Source organism: Bactrocera tryoni, chromosome 2 (genome assembly GCF_016617805.1).
Source record: "Bactrocera tryoni isolate S06 chromosome 2, CSIRO_BtryS06_freeze2, whole genome shotgun sequence".
In the NCBI taxonomy this organism is placed as follows: domain Eukaryota; kingdom Metazoa; phylum Arthropoda; class Insecta; order Diptera; family Tephritidae; genus Bactrocera; species Bactrocera tryoni.
The window spans coordinates 83,681,825-83,703,941 of record NC_052500.1 but is presented as its reverse complement, the minus strand read 5'-3'; the positions used below and the strand labels follow the sequence as shown (position 1 = coordinate 83,703,941).

The following is a 22,117-nucleotide window of genomic DNA, read 5'->3' as shown; positions in this document are numbered from 1 at the left end:
GAGTCTAGTAGGCACTGTCGCGGCCATAAACAATCCGGCGATGTTCACGAGCATTACATATGTTCAAAGTTGCGTTAAGTGCAATGGTTTGAGTGGATCCTAGTGCATCACACATGCTAATGAGCGCAGCCCGTTGAACGTTCTCGAGTTTCTTTGCAAGTGTTGTCTTTTCAAAAGCCCTCTACCACAAAATGATTCCATAGAATATAATGGGGTCGAATATGGTGTTATAGAGCCAGAGGACCACTTTCGGTAAGAGGCTTCACCTCTTGCCAATGGCTCCTCTACAGCATTATAGGGCATTATAGGGCTTTTTTTCTCTCTCTTCGATATTCGGCTTCCATGAAAGCTTCTTCCCGAATGAGCTCTAAATATTTCACCGTATTTGTCGATGGCAGGCGGATGTCTCCCAGTAGCGGCGACGGTGCCACCGGGATCTTATATTTTCTAGTAAATAAAACCATCTCGGTTTTACTTTATCATTTACGATACTAACGAAAAGAAATTCGGTATCTGCCACTGCCCTCATTTAATATGTAGTGTAACTCATATAAATAAAGTTGTCTTGTAAATTTTTATTGCTGTTGTTTTTTATTTTGTAAATGTAATTTTACCATAGAATATAATTGCACAATAAATATTTGTAAATAAAACTCATATACGAGTAGCTTAAACACAGCTGTATTTTTCAGCTGGTGGATATACATAAGAGATATTTCCGGAACATTATAAACATAAATGATCTACTAAAAAGGCACTGACGATGCCTTGATGCTCAAATAAACACAGCCAACATGAACGCAGCGAATATCAAGCCATCAATAGTCTTGCGAAATGATTGCGCAGCGCCGCCAGTTTTCGGAGAGTATACGCAGGTATATATTTTCGGTGCAACAGAACCTTTGTATTCAATTCGTTTGCCTAATTCTATGCAACGAGAAAACTGTGGCTCCAGGCAATTACTTTCTTTTGACCCACATATTTCAAAGCAATCAGCGCTAGAACTTTCCTTCCAACAATCACACGTGTCGGTGCACTTTTCCAAGTCGATTGGCTGCAACAGAGCGTCCATTTCGTCCCCAATAGTAGTGTCACTCAACAACTCAACTTCCTCAGTGCCGTTCAGCCACACAAAGCTTTCAGTGGTGGCAGATATTGCTGTGGTGGTTTCAACCGTACTTGTTGTAGTATCGTCCATTGCAGCAACTGTGGTCATATCACTCGTTGTGATTGTCGTACATTCGGATGTGTCTCCAATAACTGACAATTCCTCGCCCTCGGGACAGACGCACTTCGCTGGTGCTGCGCAATAGCCACCTATGCAGCCAGAGCAGTACGGCGAGCAGATGTGCAGCTGTGTTGTGTTTGATGATTGCACATAACCCTCATTACAGCTGCACTGATCGGGTGCAATGCAAACACCATTTACACATTCCGGCCAACACATGGGTGCACATATGTTAGAAATGCCCTCACCAGGCATAGGTTTATACTTCTCTCGACAGAGACAAAGCTCCGGCGCGACGCAGTCTGCATTGATGCAGGGCTTACTGCAAATGGGTTCGCATTTACCAGAGTCGTCTGCGGAGAGTTGATAGCCGTCATTACAGGCGCAAACTTCGACATCCACACAGCGCCCATTCAGACATCCCTTGGTGCAAGTGGGATCGCACACACCTTGCGCGCCCATGAGGTAGCCCGTCTGACAGATGCACATTTCGGGTCCCACGCAATTGCCATGCGCGCAACCGTTGGAGCAAACCGGTTGACAGTAGAGCTGTTTTGGATCTGAGCTGGCATTTGTACTCTTCACATGCTCATAGCCGGGAAAGCACTCACATACGTCCGGCGCCACACATTTTCCATTCAGTTCGCAATTCTGCGTGCATTGTGCTTGACAGTATTGACGATGTTGGGGCGGATGAAGCAATTCATAACCCGACGCGCATTCACACACATTCGGACTAACGCAACTAGCATGTTGTGGGCATTTTTCCACACACACTGGCACACATTCGCCATTACTACTCATCTGAGTCTCTTCGTCAGCGGTTGGCATAGTGTAACCCTCCAAACAACGGCATTCCTCTGGCGCAAGGCACTCACTGTTCGCGGGACAGCCTACATTGCAGACAGGAAAACACCACTCGCCGCTGCTTACGGTGGTCTCATCTGCTTCAATTGTGGAGTTTGAATGTAATTTGTAGCCAGTGCGACAAGCACATTGATTTGGCGATTGGCAGTACATATTCAAGCCGCAACCGTTTTGGCATTCTGGCACACATTCTTTTAAGTCTTCATTTAATTTATAACCCTCTACGCAGCTACAAGAATCTGGGGCTGTACAAATCGCATGTTCAGGACAGCGCTCTTGGCAAATGGGTTCACATATGCCATCCCAGCGTCGTCTTTCATATCCCGAATCGCATGTGCAAGTCTCGGGTTGTGTACAAGTACTATGCGACTGACAGTCTGCAGTGCACTTCGGCTCGCAGACAATGTCTCTAGGAATAGACGTGGTGGAAGTGTAACCATAATCGCAAGTGCATTTGTTGACATCGGTGCATCGACTGTTGGCAGGGCAGTTAGGCACGCAAGCGGACACGCATTGGTTGTTCCTCATAACGTAACCAGCACAGCAATACCTTTCAGTTCTTGTTACATATTTATACTAAAAGTAAAAGAAATTATTAATTATTAAATAGTTTATATGTGGAAAGTATCTTAAAATCAATGATGAGTAAAATAAACATGAAAAACCATATATACGAATATATAGTATATATATATATATATATAACATACTATATATACAAAATTTAACGGCTTTCTAGCCGTTAGTCTGCTTTGAACAGACTCTATGACCTCCCTCGCAAAAGTATTGTGTTATGTGGATTTTTTTTTAGCATTTTTCGATCGTGTACCGACGTGGGAGGCCCTGCAGTATCATATTACTTACTGAGTCCCTGAACGCCGCAGCATCACATCAAAAAGCTCCTAATAAACTGTGTATGTAGCGTCACAAGTTGTTTTATGAGTTATAAAGTGGTCTTTCACTCATTTCTAATTTACATTTGATGAAGTATTACTGATTTTACTTCACTGATCTTTTCACGTACGCATTATATATTTCATCGGTTGATATTGAATTATTTTATTATATACTTACTTTGTAATCCCAAGTCTGTGCATATCTGGTTCTTTGCACAGTGAGTCCTAACCAATTCGAAGTTAAATAAGTTTGAATGTACTCTCTAGGTTCATTATAATATACTTTATCTCTTCGTAATTTGGTGCACCATTGACTGGTAGTCAAATCTATAACGGTTAAAAGAACACTTAACGAAATAAGCATCTTTAAAAGCATCCTGCTCTGAAGCTCCTTCTTCTATTTTTGCTCCGTCCAACAATAATTCAGCTCAAATTCCCAAAGTGAACTGGATTGAATTAAAGCAAAACGATTGATTGAAGTAATGCTTTGAATTTGAATGAAACCTAAAATCGCAAATATGTAATCGTTTCTGAATTCCATAATGCGATTTGTTGAAATTATATTTTTATTGTGTCATATTAATATGTGTATGAGTATTACATATACAATTTTATCGCAAGCATTAATTGAATTACACCACTAATTCCATATTCAACTTAAAATGATGTAAGCCAGCGCGAAGTTCGAGCGAAACCGAAATATATCTACATATATAGAAAGTATTCGATACTATAAAAATATTACAAAAAATGTGAATAGTCTACTTAATATGTAGAAACCGCCAAGGCTATCTTGCTGGGAATCCAAAATATCTGCTCTGGAGTCAATTTTACTAAAAAAATTAGTAAATTAATCATATTGAGACAAAGACATGCAACCAATGGTCGTTCACATCAATCAACTTTCTCCAATTCAGGCACGATTAAGTCTTTAATCTTGGCTCTATAGTCTTCTCCATGGACTGAAACATTATGGCGGGCTCTTTTATTGAAGGAACATGAACCAATATTTCACTTTGTCCATAGAGCACACTGAACAGTGTATTTTTTGGATTTAACTGTGTCTCGCAAATAGCTTGTAGATTATCAAAATTTTGTTTATTAACGTACCCAAACCCGTATTGTCTCAATGAAAAAAAGTCTAAAGAAATTCCCGTTATTTTTAAGAAAGCAAAAATAAGAGAATGTTGTAATCCGCTTTAATGCATGCTTTGCATCGTTCACATTCTAACTCCTTACATATAGATATTTAAGCAAGCCCAAGCTAGTTGATAATATAAGTATAGTATATATGTACATATGTATAAAAAAAAGTCTGCTTAGCTAACGGCAGTAGCTTGTGACAATTTCATAATTTTAATTTAATGCAGTGCTAACTTTTTAAAATAAAAACAATGATTCATGAGGGATGACTATAATAAGATTTAGATCCCAAGATGTTTAGAACAATTCTTACTCGTATACCCTCACACCACACTGCAGAGAGAGCACAACTCAGGTGGTGGGTTTAAATGTAGTACTATAACTAAGAGAGACACCTTTTTAAAAGTGTAGACGCGGCCCCGCCACTAGCAGGTTTTTCAATAAGTTTTGTCTTTCGATAAGAGAGGGCGTTGCTACTAGCCCAATTTGTTAATTCATTCTTTACTTACAAGCCATTTAGTGTCGCTGTATCACAGTATATTTTTGCAATGGAAAAAAATGAATATCGTGCAGTGATAAAATTCTTATTTCTGGAAGGTGTAGCACCAAAAGAAATTCACGAATGAATGTTAAATGTGTATAATGATTGTTCAACTACAATTAGAGCAGTAAAAAGATGGGTTGCTGATTTTAAACGTAGTCATACAAGCCTTTTAGACAATCCACGTGAATTACGTCCAAAAAGCGCATCAACACCAGAAATCATCGCCAAAATACAGGATATGGTTTTGGAAGATCATCGATTGAATGAGAGGGATTTAGTAGAGGCTCTACACATCTCAATAGGCAGTGTGAGCCATATGAACAAAAATACGTTCCAAAGCGATTTTCTCAGCCACATTTGGAGCGTTTTACAAAGGATAAAGTGGATTTTGTGCGTCGATTCATCACTACGGATGAGACTTGGCACTATCACAATGATCCTGAATCAAACCAAGCGGCTGAAGGATGGTGTGAGTCTGGTTGTTTGGCTTCGAAACGAGTTCGTGTCCGGAAGTCGCGGAAGTAAGTTATGGCATCAGTTTTTTGGGCTGCGAGAGGAATTTTGTTTGTGGATTATTTCCAAACTGGTAAAACAATTAATTCGGTACTCAGCCAATACTAGTTTAGTTAGTATTATATCATAACTGTTGTTTGACATCAGTATGTTACAGTGCAAAAATTGTCCTCTAACCACGTCAACTTCCGACATAACACCATTATAAACTATAACAGAAAGGATACACTATAGCACTTAAGATATATCAAGCATTAATGAAAATATCGAAATAAAATAAATTATAAAGAGTGACTTAATTTGTTTTAAGGGTTTGTAACCATTAGTGGTCAAAACCCAACCATACATTTTAGAGAGTCATATTTTGCTCAGTGCGCTATGAGGTTAGCTCTCAATTAATCGACTGGTTATTAGTTGGTTGGCGCCACGATTGTTTCTTAGCTACATCTCGCTTAACCTCTAACTTGACTTCGTTTGATCATTAGCTTGACTTCGCTTGACCCCTAACTTGCCCCGGGTTGGCCAATAGGTTGATCCAGCTTCATATTGGCTAAGATCTAGCTTGATCGCTAACATGAACTAGCTTGAAACGGTACATGATCTTCTTTGAACACTTACTTGACCGTGCTTAGGTGTCCGAAATAACAGTTTTAGGTTTTTAAGGTGTATAAACACTACCAATAAGGGTACAAAATGCGCCTATGTTTATATTTTTTAAATAATACGGCGGTGAAGTAAGCTTCTTACTTTTTATGAGTTTTAACTGTGCATAAAGCTCTGAATGGAATTATTAAACTATTTTATTTCTTGTTGATCTTGTTACTCTAAAACTAGCTTAGCTAGCTTCTTACTCACTTTGCCTTCGTGCATTACCGAAACTTGTTTATTGCCACAAGTGATAAATGGCGCCCAGCAAACGTAGTTCTCGTTTTTTATAAAACATATATTTATACTAACAAAACTATGTATATAAGGGAGGGTCGATTTACAGGGAGCCAAAAAAAATAAAAAGTCACGAATGCGGGAAATGTTCTATGGATCATTCTGAACAACTTTGCTTTACTAAGGGACTATAGTAAACCCAAACCGGACTCTAGCTAGCGATCTTAAGGAGATTTTATAGTGATCTCGATGAACTTGATATACAAAAAAAAAATTACGAGTTCATAGATGGGCGTAATCGGACCACTGCCACGCCCAGTGTCGTAACAGAGACCTAAATTGGGACATAAAACTGTAATTTGATTTGGAGGATCGCAGTAGCAAGATGCACCTATGGAAAACATTTCTGAAAAAGTGGGCGTGGCCCCACCCTCGAATAAGTTTAATGTACATATCTCCTAAACGATTTAAGCTACAACAACCAAATTTGCTGAGTTCAAATTTGTTTAAGAACTTCTACCGACATTGCGAAAATGGATGAAATCGGAAGATAACCCCGCTCACTCCCCATTTAACGATACTGTTAAAAACTACTAAAAACGTGAAAAATCAATAACTAGTCACTTTTTGGTGAAATCCCATGTCTCAGAACTCGAAAAATCAATTTGTACAAAATTTAGTAGATGGCATTCTTTTTACATTTTTATATCACATTGTGAAAATGAACGAAATCGGACAACAACCATGCCAACTTTCTATATAGTACCATTTTAAATTCCACTTGATTCTCTTACTTTCCAGTACACAAACCAAACCAACCACAAGCAATTAATATAACGGAATAAAACTTTGCACGAATAATGTCTTTAGTGTGTGCCTCCTTATCCAATAAAAACTGTTCAAGCCCCTAGGTACCGAATATTTAGACCTCGGGACACATATGTCGTTGACTTTTGATCGAGAATGTCGGTCAACGTGTTATAAGTATAACTGAAATTAAGGGGTAATCGGACAAATACTTCCTCTAGCTCCTATATACCTACTATAAAGATTTTCGAAATTCCGGGTTACTTTCGGCCAATATGTGAGTTATCTCAATGAAAATAAGAGAGCGTGTTTTACATTTAACAGTGGATCTTTGTGCCTAAAATAGAAAAATTTGAGCGAAAACTTGGCCTAGCCCCTATATAACTAATATCAGGATTTTCGAATATCCGGTTGACTTTACTCTAAGATTGGTTTTATACTTTAAAGTATTTCCCTGGCTTTAATTCTTGCAAGTTACAAGAGTATAAATTGTTCGGATGCAACTGAACTTAGCCCTTTCTTACTTGTTTATTTTATAAATGTCAATTTACAATATAATATTGCAAAATATAATATTTTTGAATACAATTAATTTACGTGTAGCTTAAACACAGCTGATGGATATAAGTTAGCTCGATATTACATAATATAACTTTCTGCTCCAGCTTAACATACATAATTGATTGGTTTACTTTTATCTCATTAATGATTTTTAGCAGATCACGATGATGATGTCTTGATGCTCAAACAAACACAGCCAACATGAACGCAGCGAATATCAAGCCATCAATAGTCTTGCGCAATGATTGCGCAGCGCCGTGAGTTATCGGAAAGTATATGGAACTATACTTATAGCAAGTATATACATATTTTCGGTGCAACGAAGCCTTTGTATTCGATTCGTTTGCCTGCTTCTATGCAACGAGAAAACTGCAGCTCAAGGCAATTACTTTCTTTTGACCTACATATTTCAAAGCAATCAGCGCTAGTACTTTCCTTTCAACAATCACACGTGTCGGTGCACTTATTCAAATCGATGGGCTGCAACAAAGCGTCCATTTCCTCCCCATAAGTCGTGTCACTCAACAGCTCAACTTCCTCAGTGCAGTTCAGCCACACAAAGCTTTCAGTGGTGGCAGATATTGCTGTGGTGGTTTCAACCGTACTTGTTGTAGTATCGTCCATTGCAGCAACTGTGGCCATATTACTCGTTGTGATTGTCGTACATTCGGATGTGTCTCCAATAACTGACAATTCCTCGCCCTCGGGACAGACGCACTTCGCTGGTGCTGCGCAATAGCCACCTATGCAGCCAGAGCAGTACGGCGAGCAGATGTGCAGCTGTGTTGTGTTTGATGATTGCACATAACCCTCATTACAGCTACACTGATCGGGTGCAATGCAAACACCATTTACACATTCCGGCCAACACATTGGTGTACATATGTTAGAGTTGCCCTCATCAGGCATAGGTTTATACTTCTCTCGACAGAGACAAAGCTCCGGCGCGACGCAGTCTGCATTGATGCAGGGTTTACTGCAAATGGGTTTGCATTTACCAGAGTCGTCTGCGGAGAGTTGATAGCCGTCATTACATGCGCAAACTTCGACGTCAACACAGCGCCCATTCAGACATCCTTTGGTGCAAGTGGGATCGCACACACCTTGCGCGCCCATCAGCTAGCCTGGCTGACGGATACACATTTCGGGTCCCACGCAATTGCCATGCGCGCAACCGTTGGAGCAAACCGGTTGACAGTAGAGCTGTTTTGGATCTGAGCTGGCGTTTGTACTCTTCACATGCTCATAGCCGGGAAAGCACTCACATACGTCCGGCGCCACACATTTTCCATTCAGTTCGCAATTCTGCGTGCATTGTGCTTGACAGTATTGACGATGTTGGGGCGGATGAAGCAATTCATAACCCGACGCGCATTCGCACACATTCGGACTAACGCAACTAGCATGTTGTGGGCATTTATCCACACACACTGGCACACATTCGCCATTACTACTCATCTGAGTCTCTTCGTCTGCGGTTGGCATAGTGTAACCCTCCAAACAACGGCATTCCTCTGGCGCAAAGCACTCACTGTTCGCGGGACAGCCTACATTGCAGACAGGAAAACACCACTCGCTGCTGCTTACGGTGGTCTCATCTGCTTCAATTGTGGCGTTTCAATGTAATTTGTAGCCAGTGCGACAAGCACATTGATTTGGCGATTGGCAGTACATATTCAAGCCGCAACCGTTTTGGCATTCTGGCACACATTCTTTTAAGTCTTCATTTAATTTATAACCCTCTACGCAGCTACAAGTATCTGGCGCTGTACAAATCGCATGTTCAGAACAGCGCTCTTGGCAAATGGGTTCACATATGCCATCCCAGCGTCTTTCATATCCCGAATCGCATGTGCAAGTCTCGGGTTGTGTACAAGTACTATGCGACTGACAGCCTGCAGTGCACTTCGGCTCGCAGACAATGTCTCTAGGAATAGACGTGGTGGAAGTGTAACCATAATCGCAAGTGCATTTGTTGACATCGGTGCATCGACTGTTGGCAGGGCAGTTAGGCACGCAAGCGGACACGCATTGGTTGTTCCTCATAACGTAACCAGCACAGCAATACCTTTCAGTTCTTGTTACATATTTATACTAAAAGTTAAGAAATTATTAATTATTAAATAGTTTATATGTGGAAAGTATCTTAAAATCAATGATGAGTAAAATAAACATGAAAAACCATATATACGAATATATAGTATATACATATATATCTAACATACTATATATATATAATATTTAACGGCTTTCTAGCTGTTAGTCTGCTTTGAACAGACTCTATGACCTCCCTCGCAAAAGTATTGTGTTATGTGGATTTTTTTAGCATTTTTCGATCGTGTACCGACGTGGGAGGCCCCGCAGTATCATATTACTTACTGAGTCCCTGAACGCCGCAGCATCACATCAAAAAGCTCCTAATAAACTGTGTATGTAGCGTCACAAGTTGTTTTATGAGTTATAAAGTGGTCTTTCACTCATTTCTAATTTACATTTGATGAAATATTACTGATTTTACTTAACTGATCATTTCACGTACACATATGTATATTTACTTACTTTGTAATCCCAAGTCTGTGCATATCTGGTTCTTTGCACAGTGAGTCCTAACCAATTCGAAGTTAAATAAGTTTGAATGTACTCTCTAGGTTCATTATAATATACTTTATCTCTTCGTAATTTGGTGCACCACTGACTGGTAGTCAAATCTATAACGGTTAAAAGAACACTTAACGAAATAAGCATCTTCAAAAGCATCCTGCTCTGAAGCTCCTTCTTTTATTTTTGCTCCGTCCAACAATAATTCAGCTCAAATTCCCAAAGTGAACTGAATTGAATTAAAGCAAAACGATTGACTGAAGTAATGCTTTTGGAAACTTAAAATCGCAAATATGTAATCTATTTTGAATTCCACAATGCGATTTGTTGAAATTTTATTTTTATTGTGTCATATTAAAATGTGTACGAGTAGTACATATAAAATATTTAAAATTTTTATCGCAACTTGAATTGTGTTACACCACTAATTCCATATTCCACTTAAAAAAATGTAATCCAGCGCCAAGTTCCAGCGAAGAGGAAATACATATATTGAAAACTGAACTTAAGCTAGTTATAATACCCTTCACTAATACAAAACATTTCTTACAAGAACTTGATCCGTCAGTTTGTATGGAAGCTTTATGCTATTAGTGAAACAATTTTGACAATTTCTTCATTATTGCCTTGTACAATAACCCATGCAAAATGCCTTGAATATATCTCGAGCTTATGGTCCGATACCGGCGGTTCCCACAAATCAGTAAGTAACTCCTTGATCTGCAGACATAGGGCCATGGCTAAATTGAAGTATATTTATTATTACCACTAAGATAAAAGCTTTATACTCTTAAGGAAGATCTTGCTGGAATATAAAAATCAAATTACATAAAATAGCACAAAAATATAAACTTCAAAGACTACAGTATAATACATACTATATATACAAATGCAGTACTTCTTAGCAGGCGGCAATAAGAAGAGAATGCTATAAAATTCCGCATTTCATTGTTCACATTCTAACTCCTTACATACAGACATTTAAGCAAGCCCAAGCTAGTTCATAATATTCGTACAATATTTGCGTACATATGTATATACATATTTACATATGTATAAAGTCTGCTGACGGCATGCGGCATGCGCCATTTTCATAATTTTAATCTATGCACCGTTAACTTTTAAGAACAAAAGCAATGATTCATGAGGGATGACTATAATATTTTTGATCCTCAGATGTTTAGAACAATTCTCATACCCTCACACCATTTTTTCTCAAACCTTTCAGAGGTGGAAATAAAAAGATAAACAGAATTTGAGAGAAGTTACCAAGACCAGTAAACTGAAAATGTGATGGAGACTACATATATCTGGGATAGTAAAAGAAACTTCTACGAATCTTGACAGGAAAAAGTATGAAAAATTGGTATGTGAATAATTTGAAGCGGACATTATTGCTTTTTTATGCACGTTGTACATCATATCAAGTATAGAAAAGAAATTAGAACCATTTTTTTAACATCCGTTGGAAATATGGTCGATCGAAATATTAAAGTCACCAAAACTGAAAAAAGAAATTTTTATATAGGGTGTCGAAAAGGTATTTTCGCATTTTGTCAATAGATGCCATATATTGTTGGAAAGGTGAGATTTTAAGCTTCATTTAGTCAAAAAAATTAAATGCAGGGAAGTTGACAAAAAGTTACAGCAGTTTAGAAATGAGTGGAAATAATGAAGAAAGTCGCTATAGAAGAATACCACGCAAGCCAGCAATGAAATCTGTGGTTCGCTCGCTTTCGTTCTGGAAATTTCGATGTAAAAGATGCAGCTCGCTCTGGTCGACCTATCGTTGAAAAAGTCGATGAAATTATGGAAAAGATTGACCTGGAAAATAGCATTAGCAGTCATGACATCGCTAAGAAACTTAGCATTCATCATCAAACGTTTTGAACGTTGAAAACATAGCGAACCTTAGAGTTAAGCTACAGCGCCTGGCTTGAGGGATGATTTTTTGTTTGTCAATCACTAACATTTGAGGGGTAAGAGTTGAAAGTAAATTCAAAAAAAAATGTTTGAAGCACCCTAATATTTATATATCTACATATGTATATAATTAAAAATGAATCGTCAAAATGTATGTACGCTCATAACTCAATAACGCCTGGACCAATTTGGCCAATTCTTTTTCTTAAATGTTCGCTGAAGTTCAAAGAAGGTTTTTACGGCGAGAAAAATTCGAATAATTTCCGGAAAACACCTAAAAACAGCCCTTTTCTTTTCCCCATATAAACGTTACAATAAAAATGAATGTTTGGTTGTTAGTAAAACTAAGAGAACGGTTGAACCAATCTTGAAATTGAAAGGTTGTTTGTTGTAGATCGGGAAAGGTTTAGAAACAGAATACGTTATACTTTTATTGAGGAGAAGTCGGATAATTGGACAATTCCAAAAAGTATCATTTTCCATACACATTTTTTTCAATTTTTGTTTGTTTTGTTTTTCAATATTGTGATTTGTAAATTATTTGAATTGTTCAATTTTGATCGCTTGCTTTTTTATTCCGGCTATCCAAAGGAAAAATTATTTAAAATTATTCAGTGAAAACTTTATGTGTGCTTCACACAATGTGAACAATTGCATATTGAAATTTGTTACGAAGCACTAAGAGGTCGCGCTAATATTGGTCGGCGTTCTTTTTGCCATCAACGTATGGCAGCCCAAGGAAAGGCAAGAAGTACTCCCAAAATGCGATGACATACGTGCGGAATTATGGATCGCGGTCAATCAGCTAACGATATCACAGCACGACTTATTAAACAATAGCTGCGATGTTTGATGGTCTTTATCTTGAAGTAACCTATGGTATATATGGTGCTGTTAGATGCTGAATGTATTCTGTAGAGTAGCAAAAAAAATGTTTGCGGCACGCACACATTCTTCTTTGGATGCGGATGGTGATTACCCCAGATCAAATTGATGAAACCACTTCAGCGGAAATTCATGATTCAGAGATAGATACAGAATTATACGAAGTGGTGAAAACCAATATGGTTCATGGACCTTGCAAACCTTACAATTCCACTTAGGTTTGTATGTTTGACAATAAATGCACGAAACACTACTCATGTGCTTTTCTTTCGGAAACGGAAATGGGAAATGATGGATATTCACTGTATCGGCGTCGCTCACCAGACGACAATGGCAGAACATTAAGCATTTAGAGGTGTGAATATCGGCGTTAACAACACATCGAAGCTGACAACACATGTATCGTACCATATTCACCACTTTTGTCTAATTCACATTCAAAACTCATGTCAATGTTGAATATTGCAGATTGGTGAAATCGATCAAATACGTTTGCAAGTACGTCTCCAAAGAAAGCAACATAGCGGTTATTGTCCTTGAACGATATGAGATCAGCAGTATCGAATGGGTGTGAACTGCAATAAAGCGCTTGTAGGATATTTACTATTGCAATTCATGAAAGTTTTCCGACTGTTGTGCGTCTAGCGGTTCCAAACTGTGTAATGGAACCCGACTGATTATGACGCAGTTATCGAATACAAGGGACAGCCATTTCAGTTCAAACGTATTCAATTTCCAGGGAAAATTGCCTTTGCGTTGACAATGAAATCGGGAAATGCTATGTTTTTCACACGGCCAGATATACGTGGCGTGTTGACGAGTTGGAAACTCATCTTCTCTGTATATTTACGCACCAGAACAGAAATCAAAAAATTATGTTTATTAAGTTGCGCTACATTAAACTACTTCTGAAAATACCCCAACATCGACTATTTTTGCTGCAACCACTTTATCTATATTAACAAAGGAATATTCAATGCCAAACTCCTCACTATTCATGTTCTTAAATTAGAATTCCGCTTTCTTTGAGGTCTGCCATTGACCTGTTCGCGTTTATCACACTTGTGGCACAGAAAAGCGTAACAGAAAATGGATTAAGATGACTCTTTCAAGTGTCGATATGATGTTTTATTCCATGTAATAAAGAAAAGTCTTACCAGGAGGCAAAAATAGATACTTGCAGCTTTGTAATAGTAAAAATAGTTGCACTGAAACCGATAACTGTCTTCTGATTTGCGCTGCCGCAGACACAGCACTATTACATATGTCACTTTATATATGTATGTATGTTTTTGATATATGCGTTGCCAAAGGAGCACTGCTCTGTTGTTTTCCGAGTTCATTGATTTTTGCGCTCTATTGCCCTCTGCGGCAGCAGATTGTCGCTTTTTGGTTTTTTTTTTGCGGCACTCTTTTATTTAAGTGACGCTTCTTCGCGTAGATAAGCCGATAATGATTGCCAACCAACAGTGCTGCGCGCCTACAAATGGCTATCAATAATTTCTATAATTTAACAGATTTGTTCATTCTGGCGACGAGTGCCGACGCGGAAGGCGACTGATCTGCTCAGTAAGCAAGCAAGTGCAAGGAAATCGCCTTGGAACCAACGAGATCACAGCGATTTGTGCAATTTAGTGTTGTTTCTGTGCAAATATTTTTTTACGGACTTTCTTGGCTCATGTGATCATTACTGTTAAGTGAGAGAAAACAATGAAATCTCATACAAACTACCAGCTTTTTGTAGGCCTTCTGCTGCTGGCAACATGTGCAACTGCATGTGTCGTAAAAGTGCCGTAAGTTTGTCTTCATTGAAGAATATGTACATAAAATTAGGAAAATTAAATATCGAAAGTGGCTTATTTCGACAGACGACTAATTATCGTAAGGAGGCATCGTGTTCCATTATACTAACGGTAACTATAATTTCGAATCGCGCCATGAGATCCACATCATATTCAACGATAAATTTTGGAATACTATTAGTTATTTCTGGACTACTATGAAAGGAATGGATGGGAAATTTTAGTATAATATTTATTTTTGATTTAATTGTGGGACCACTAGGACAGAAGTAATCAAGAAACAAGTACAAACGCTAACTTCGGTTGCAGCGCAACTATATTCTTCAGAAATTCTTAACATTCCTGTAACTGTAATTATTCGATATCGTACATTCCTGGCAATGAGCAAAATGATCAGCTTCTTGGCTTGGAAAGGACGGATGCGAAAGTTCAGTTCGATATCTGAAGGACTAGTTCGTATATATACAAATGAATGAAACAACAACTATATAGTTAGTTACGCTTATGATTTATATATATATTTCAAAGGGCCTCTGACAAATACTTTTGGTAAACTTAATATAATCTGTTCAGGGCATAAAAATGATGCAGAGATCACACAGGCAGTTCTTTTGGGGCTAATTTCGCATTTTCAAAAACTCATAAAAATCACAACTTCGTAGCTACTTACAGATTTCAACCTCTCGAAGATGAGCAAGTTTTACGACACATTTCTTCTGCTATATTCGAAACCATCTAAGAATCTGAAAAAAAATAATTTTCATAGCTACTTTTTCTTCAACCACAGAACGCCCAAAACTCGTGTGTCACTTGTGACCATGCGCAAATATCCGGTGGATGTGAAGTGCACAAATTGTACGCCGACTCAGAATCCCTTGGTACTACGCACAGTCAAAGAGGTGAGCACCAAAAATTATGCGAAACCTTTATTACCAACCCATATTTTCCCCGATTATAGACGTACACGGACATGGAAGAGGTCTGCTGCGAAGGTTATGTTAGGAACGCAAAAACTGGGTAGGTTTTTTAATAGTGAATTCCATTTTGTGCATATTTGAAGCTCTCTTCTCGCACATAGAGATTGCCTGCCGAACTGCGTGGACTGCAAGGGAGGCAAATGCGTGCGTCCTGATGTATGCCTCTGTGCCGAAGGCTACAACAACCTGAAGAATAGCACCGTCTGTGAGCCGGAATGCAGTGAGCCCTGCATCAATGGACAATGCGTTGAGCCGGAGAAATGTGACTGCAATAAGGGTTATAATTTCATTAATGGGAGTGCCACAGAATGCGAGACGCGGTGTTTGACGGATTGCACCAATGGGCGTTGTGATGCTTCGTATAAATGTACGTGCAATTTCGGCTATGAGCGCAACGAGTTGTTGGGCGTGTGCACGCCTATCTGTGAAGAGCCCTGTGAAAATGGCGTTTGTAAAGCGCCCAATGAGTGCCACTGTCTTAGCGGTTACGAGTTGCGACTGGGCACCTTGGGTAAGTGTGAACCGGTGTGTCCGGGTGGCTGCCCCAACGGCTATTGCATCGCACCGAATGTCTGCAAATGTCAGGAGGGCTCCTATAACTTAATCGGACTTGCCTGTGTACCCAACTGCATGGACAAATGCGTAAACGCACACTGTACGGCACCCAACCAGTGTACGTGTCTGGAGGGTTATATCTATCGCAATGATTCGCGCACCGTGTGCGAGCCAACTTGTGCACGTGGCTGCCTGAATGGTTTCTGTAATGAACCGGGCCGCTGTGAGTGTCATCAGGGTTATACGCAGGTGGAGACGCATGTTTGCCAACCGAATTGCGCAAAGGACTGTATCAACGGACACTGCAGCGCGCCCGATACGTGTACCTGCAACGAGGGCTACATCCTTAAGAATGGCTCACTCACAGAATGCGAACCACACTGCCCGCGTGGTTGCAAGAACGGTGAATGTGTTAGTCCAGGTGTGTGCAGCTGCTTGCCGGGATACCAATCGCTGCTCTTTTATCTTTGCATACCGGCGTGTAAGCACTCCTGCGTCCATGGCACATGTACTGCACCGGACACCTGTCGCTGTTTCAGCGGATATCGTCCGAATCCGGAACGGTCCTACGAATGCGAACCAGTTTGTAATTTCGACTGCGGACATGGGCACTGCATTGCTCCGGGTATTTGCCAATGTGAGACAGGTTACACGAAAAAATGGTTGACAGGACGTTGCGAGCCGCATTGCACACAGAAGTGCATCAACAGCATTTGTGCGGCGGGCGGTGTATGCCGTTGCTATGAGGGTTTCCGTTTACGCAAAGGTTCGAACAACATCTGCGATCCCATTTGTCTGCCGCAGTGCATCAATAGTAATTGTGTGGAGCCGGACATGTGCGAATGCTGGAGTGGCTATTCGGAGACACGTCATCACAATTACTGTGTCGCACATTGTCGGCCGTCGTGTGAGAACGGCAAGTGTGTGGCGCCCAATAAGTGTCAGTGCAGCGATGGCTATCGTGTGACGAACGCCAGCGAACCACACCGTTGTCAGGCGATCTGCAAAGACACTTGCATAAATGCTGAGTGTCTGCGGCCGGATGAGTGCGTGTGCTTGGAAGGGTATAAGTTCCTCAATGGCAGCCGCACAGAATGTGCGCCGAGATGTGAACAAGACTGCGGTCACGGCAGATGTATTGGACCGAACGCTTGCAGTTGTGATCTCGGTTATCGTCTTAAGCTGAGCAATGACACCGATCTGCCGGTCTGCGTGGCCTATTGTAATGAATGGAATTGTTTGAATGGAAAATGCGATGTAAACGGTATATGTCAATGCATAGAAGGTATGGTATACAACGAGCGACGTGGCGCATGTGTTTCCGAGTTGGGTGCTTTGGAGGAACACATAGCGCTAAGGTAAGTTAGATAATCTAGCTCGACAATTTATGTTTAATTATATGAAATGTTTTTACGTTTAATATTAAAGTGGCGTCTCGGTATCGCGCTGGACTATCGGCACAATGGCATTCTTACTTATCGCCTTATGTGGACTGGCTTTGATATTGGTGCATCGTGAATATGCGCGCAGACGTTTCCGGGAGAAGCACGGCGTGAGGTTGATAGAAAACCCAACGTTCGGCATTGTAATGCCAGGCGCGGGAGAAGAAGATGGCCTCAATGTGCAGGATGGCGAGGAGAGCTAATCGAAGATGTGATAGCAAAGAACCTTTTCGAGTATTTTGTATTTGCACTGAAATAGCTTCGGAAATGTCAATAAAATTCGCTTTTTAGTTTTAAGAAGATTTGTTTTCGAAAATAAATTTACTTAAAAGCCTTAAAGGGGATGCATTCTGTTTAAAGAGTACCGCAACTGGATGCATATAGTACCATATCAGATTGATATTGCCTCTAGCTTGCTTTAACTGAGTCTTTAGAAGAGAAAGACGTTTCTGAGTATAAAATTGTATTTATGACAGTATAACTGTACTTAGATTACGAAACTTATAGCATTTTTATTAATATTTTTTCACGCTTCTTTACCTACACTATTTATTTACAAATATGAAGATCATTTAAAAATTAACGTTGTAATATACACACATAAACAGATCCCAAAGTACTTCTTACTAAGGTACTCTTACTATGTCCACGTTCCGCGACATGTTCTTCAGACCAATCTGGTTTTCTGTAAGTAGAGAAGTAACAGTTAATAGCACAGAATATGCTTATCTGTGGCGCTTAGCTGCTTAACAGTTCTTACCTCTCTTCGCCACATTATACGTCTTCTCACAACTGATCCGACAAATCAACAACAACACCAGCAGGGCCAGCGGTAAGGAAAGCACTCCGAGTATGATATATAATCGAAAAGATTTCAGAACTCCAGTTCTTGCAAGTAAGATGGCAACACAGACATCTTTGTCTTCCTGCAACTGCAGCTCATAACCTTCGTCGCACACACAGCTATCGCCGTGACAAGTTCCGTGAATACAGTGGTGGTTGCAATGATACTTTGCTTCAAAAAAGGCGTTTGTCTCACTGCTATCTCCAGAAGATTCGCTATCGTCTCTTCCTTCCCCGCTATCGCTATAGTCATCATCGCTATCGTCGTCATTATCAAAAGAACTCGACAATAACGTTGTTGTTAGAATATAGCCACTAGTGCTACTACTAAATACCGAATCTAAAGGTTTATTGCTGCACACTCCAGGTGCAATGCAATTGCCGTCAACACAACCACCTTCACAAACGGGTTCACAACTGTTAAGCGGGGACATCGCAAATCCAAAGTTACACTTGCATGTCTCCGGCGCCACACACGAGCCGCTTTGACACCCCGTTGAACAAACTGGTTCGCAAACATTTTGCTTATTAAACACATAACCTGCAAGACATTCACATCTATTCGGTAAAACACACTGACCATTCAGACAGCCATTCAAGCAGACAGCTTTACAAGTTCCTATTTCGGTTTTTGCAAATCCTTCTAAACATTCACATTTCTCCGGAGCTATGCAATGCCCATTTAAACATCCAGTAGAACAAACGGGTTCACAAACATCCAAAGCGTTGGATATATATCCTTCCACACATTGGCAAGTATTAGGAGTTATACATTGACCATTTGGACAACCGCTGATACAAACTGGATCACAGACGTTCGAAGCGCTCATAAGATATCCTTTGTTACACACACAGGTATCTGGCGCAACGCACCGACCATTTGGACAACCGCTAGTACAAACTGGATCACAGACGTTTTGAGCGCTCATAAGATATCCTTCGTTGCACTCACAGGTACCTGGCGCAACGCACCGACCATTCGGACAACCGCTAGAACAAACTGGTTCACAGACATTCGAAGCGCTCAGAAGATATGCTTTACTGCACTCACAGATATCCGGAGCAACGCACCGACCGTTCGGACAACCGCTGGTACAAACTGGATCACAGACGTTCGAAGCGCTCATAAGATATCCTTCGTTACATTCACAGGTATCTGGCGCAACGCACCGACCATTCGGACAACCGCTAGAACAAACTGGTTCACAGACATTCGAAGCGCCCATAAGATATCCTTCGTTACATTCACAGGTATCTGCCGCAACGCATCGCCCATTTGGGCAACCGCTGGAACAAACTGGATCACAGACGTTTTGAGCGCTCATAAGATATCCTTCGTTACACTCACAGGTATCTGGCACAACGCACCGACCATTTGGACAACCGCTAGTACAAACTGGATCACAGACGTTTTGAGCGCTCATAAGATATCCTTCGTTGCATTCACAGGTACCTGGCGCAACGCACCGACCATTCGGACAACCGCTAGAACAAACTGGTTCACAGACATTCGAAGCGCCCATAAGATATCCTTTGTTGCACTCACAGGTACCTGGCGCAACGCACCGACCATTCGGACAACCGCTAGTACAAACTGGATCACAGACGTTTTGAGCGCTCATAAGATATCCTTCGTTGCACTCACAGGTATCTGGCGCAACGCACCGACCATTTGGACAACCGCTGGAACAAACTGGATCACAGACGTTTTGAGCGCTCATAAGATATCCTTCGTTGCACTCACAAGTATCCGGAGCAACGCATCGACTATTTGGACAACCGCTGGAACAAACTGGATCACAGACGTTTTGAGCGCTCATAAGATATCCTTCGTTGCACTCACAGGTATCTGGCGCAACGCACCGACCATTTGGACAACCGCTAGTACAAACTGGATCACAGACGTTTTGAGCGCTCTCAAGAAATCCTTTGTTACACACACAGATATTCGGAGCAACGCACCGACCATTTGGACAACCGCTGGTACAAAATGGGTCACATACGTTCGAAGTGCTCATAAGATAACCTTTGTTACATACACAGGTATCTGGCGCAACGCACCGACCATTCGGACAACCGCTGATACAAACTGGATCACAGACGTTCGAAGCGCTCATAAGATATCCTTTGTTACACACACAGGTATCTGGCGCAACGCACCGACCATTCGGACAACCGCTGATACAAACTGGATCACAGACGTTCGAAGCGCTCATAAGATATCCTTTGTTACACACACAGGTATCTGGCGCAACGCACCGACCATTCGGACAATTACTCGAGCAAATTGGTAAGCATTTTTCTTTAACCATTTCATAGCCCTTATTACATGCGCACAAGTTTGGTGCAATACATTTACCATTTCCGCAATTTTGTTTACAGATAGGTCTGCAAATATTATACGATTCCTTTTCATATCCTTGCTTACATTTACAAACGTTCGGCTCTACGCAATTTCCATTAATACATTCGTCACCACAAAACGGGATACACGTTTTATTGCCAGATTTGTGGTACCCCTTGGAACACTCGCACACATTTGGGGCGCGACATATGCCATGATGGCAACCGCCTTGACAAATCGGACGGCACCGACCACTGGAATCTTTTTCGTAGCCGCTTTTGCACGCGCACTGATTTGGCGCTTGGCAGACACCATTCTCGCAGCCATTTTCGCACTTGGGCACACAGTCACCATTGGCATTTGCTTGATATCCGGGAAAGCAGTTGCATTTGTTCGGCGCAATGCATTCACCGTTTTTGCAGTCTGGCTTACAGACGGGCGCACAGACACCAGTGGCGTTCAGCGCATAGTCGGTACTGCACTTGCATACATTCGGCGCAATGCAGGTGCCTCGCGTGCACTTATCGCAGTGTGGTATGCAACTGTTGAAGAAAAAATGGTTTCACGCAATTTAGTTTAAAAAGAATCGACACAAATCATCATTTTTGATATTAACTTCATTTCGAAAACTTTACTTTTACGGAAGCTTTGTGCACCTACCGATGATTATTTTGTTTCTCGTAGCCAGGTTTACACGCACACACTTCCGGTTTGATGCAGAGCCCATTCTCACAGCCCTTAGAGCAGTAAGGTTTGCACCCAGTTCTCACTTTAATGTATCCTTTACAACAAACGCGTACACGTCGATTGCCTCTTCTCACCGTGCACTCACCGTTAAGTGCAAGTGAGTAGCTTATCATGCCAAGCAGGATCAGCAGTAACCGCAAATTAGATAAGCGCATTTTCTGTAATTATTTAATATTTTCGCTCTTCCGTAAGTAGTATGTAAGCCGCGACACGTATAAAAACCAACTGATTTTCATATTTGCAGGAACCGTACAGTATTATTCCGATCTTGGAAATATTGTATTAGTACAAGTACTCGCCCATATGTGGGACACCAACACACACATGCACAAAAGTCTACTTAAAAATATTATTAGCAATGCTAGTATATAAATATAATATCTGCAATTGTATGTATATGTAATGTAACGGTACTTATTTGTATTTATGCACATGCTTATAAGAAATATGTGCAGAAAAGTCCGCGATAGCTTTGTCCCGACAATAGTTTCATTTGTAAACACTTCATTTTAGTGCATATGTGTTGGTGCACTCTATATATTCATATATATCATGCATAT

The 22,117-nt window shown here is 40.6% G+C and overlaps 3 protein-coding genes across 4 annotated transcripts; 1 reads left to right on the top strand and 2 right to left on the bottom strand.

Annotated features, from left to right (window-relative positions):
• Positions 1–572: 572 nt before the first annotated feature.
• Positions 573–10,243, bottom strand: LOC120768885. The gene is given in 5 exon segments (XM_040095639.1): positions 573–2,671; positions 3,170–3,388; positions 4,644–4,659; positions 7,893–9,535; positions 10,001–10,243. Coding segments are annotated over 5 exon segments (3,972 nt in total). The 5' UTR covers positions 10,199–10,243; the 3' UTR covers positions 573–775.
• A 4,314-nt stretch (positions 10,244–14,557) lies between these two features.
• On the top strand, positions 14,558–17,826 carry LOC120768099 (tenascin). The gene is made up of 5 exons (XM_040094642.1): positions 14,558–14,640; positions 15,437–15,548; positions 15,608–15,666; positions 15,728–17,539; positions 17,610–17,826. The coding sequence occupies exons 1-5, from the start codon at positions 14,558–14,560 to the stop codon at positions 17,824–17,826; spliced, it is 2,283 nt and encodes a 760-aa protein (XP_039950576.1).
• A 279-nt stretch (positions 17,827–18,105) lies between these two features.
• On the bottom strand, positions 18,106–21,761 carry LOC120768098 (fibrillin-1-like). 2 transcript variants are annotated; one of them, XM_040094641.1, is made up of 4 exons: positions 21,471–21,761; positions 20,730–21,352; positions 18,384–20,630; positions 18,106–18,308 (listed from the first exon to the last, which is right to left on the bottom strand). In XM_040094641.1, the coding sequence occupies exons 1-4, from the start codon at positions 21,710–21,712 to the stop codon at positions 18,250–18,252; spliced, it is 3,171 nt and encodes a 1,056-aa protein (XP_039950575.1). In that variant the 5' UTR covers positions 21,713–21,761; the 3' UTR covers positions 18,106–18,249. The 2 variants fall into 2 exon arrangements, with proteins under 2 accessions (XP_039950575.1, XP_039950574.1); XM_040094640.1 differs by having other exon boundaries at positions 18,384–21,352.
• Positions 21,762–22,117: the final 356 nt, after the last annotated feature.

Coding starts and splice junctions, on each gene's coding strand:
- LOC120768099 (XM_040094642.1), top strand. CDS start 14,558: ATGAAATCTCATACAAACTACCAGCTTTTTGTAGGCCTTCTGCTGCTG. Junction 14,641..15,436: donor GCATGTGTCGTAAAAGTGCC/GTAAGTTTGTCT, acceptor CTTCAACCACAG/AACGCCCAAAACTCGTGTGT. Junction 17,540..17,609: donor GAGGAACACATAGCGCTAAG/GTAAGTTAGATA, acceptor TTAATATTAAAG/TGGCGTCTCGGTATCGCGCT.
- LOC120768098 (XM_040094640.1), bottom strand. CDS start 21,712: ATGCGCTTATCTAATTTGCGGTTACTGCTGATCCTGCTTGGCATGATA. Junction 21,353..21,470: donor GAGAAACAAAATAATCATCG/GTAGGTGCACAA, acceptor TTTCTTCAACAG/TTGCATACCACACTGCGATA. Junction 18,309..18,383: donor GTATAATGTGGCGAAGAGAG/GTAAGAACTGTT, acceptor CTCTACTTACAG/AAAACCAGATTGGTCTGAAG.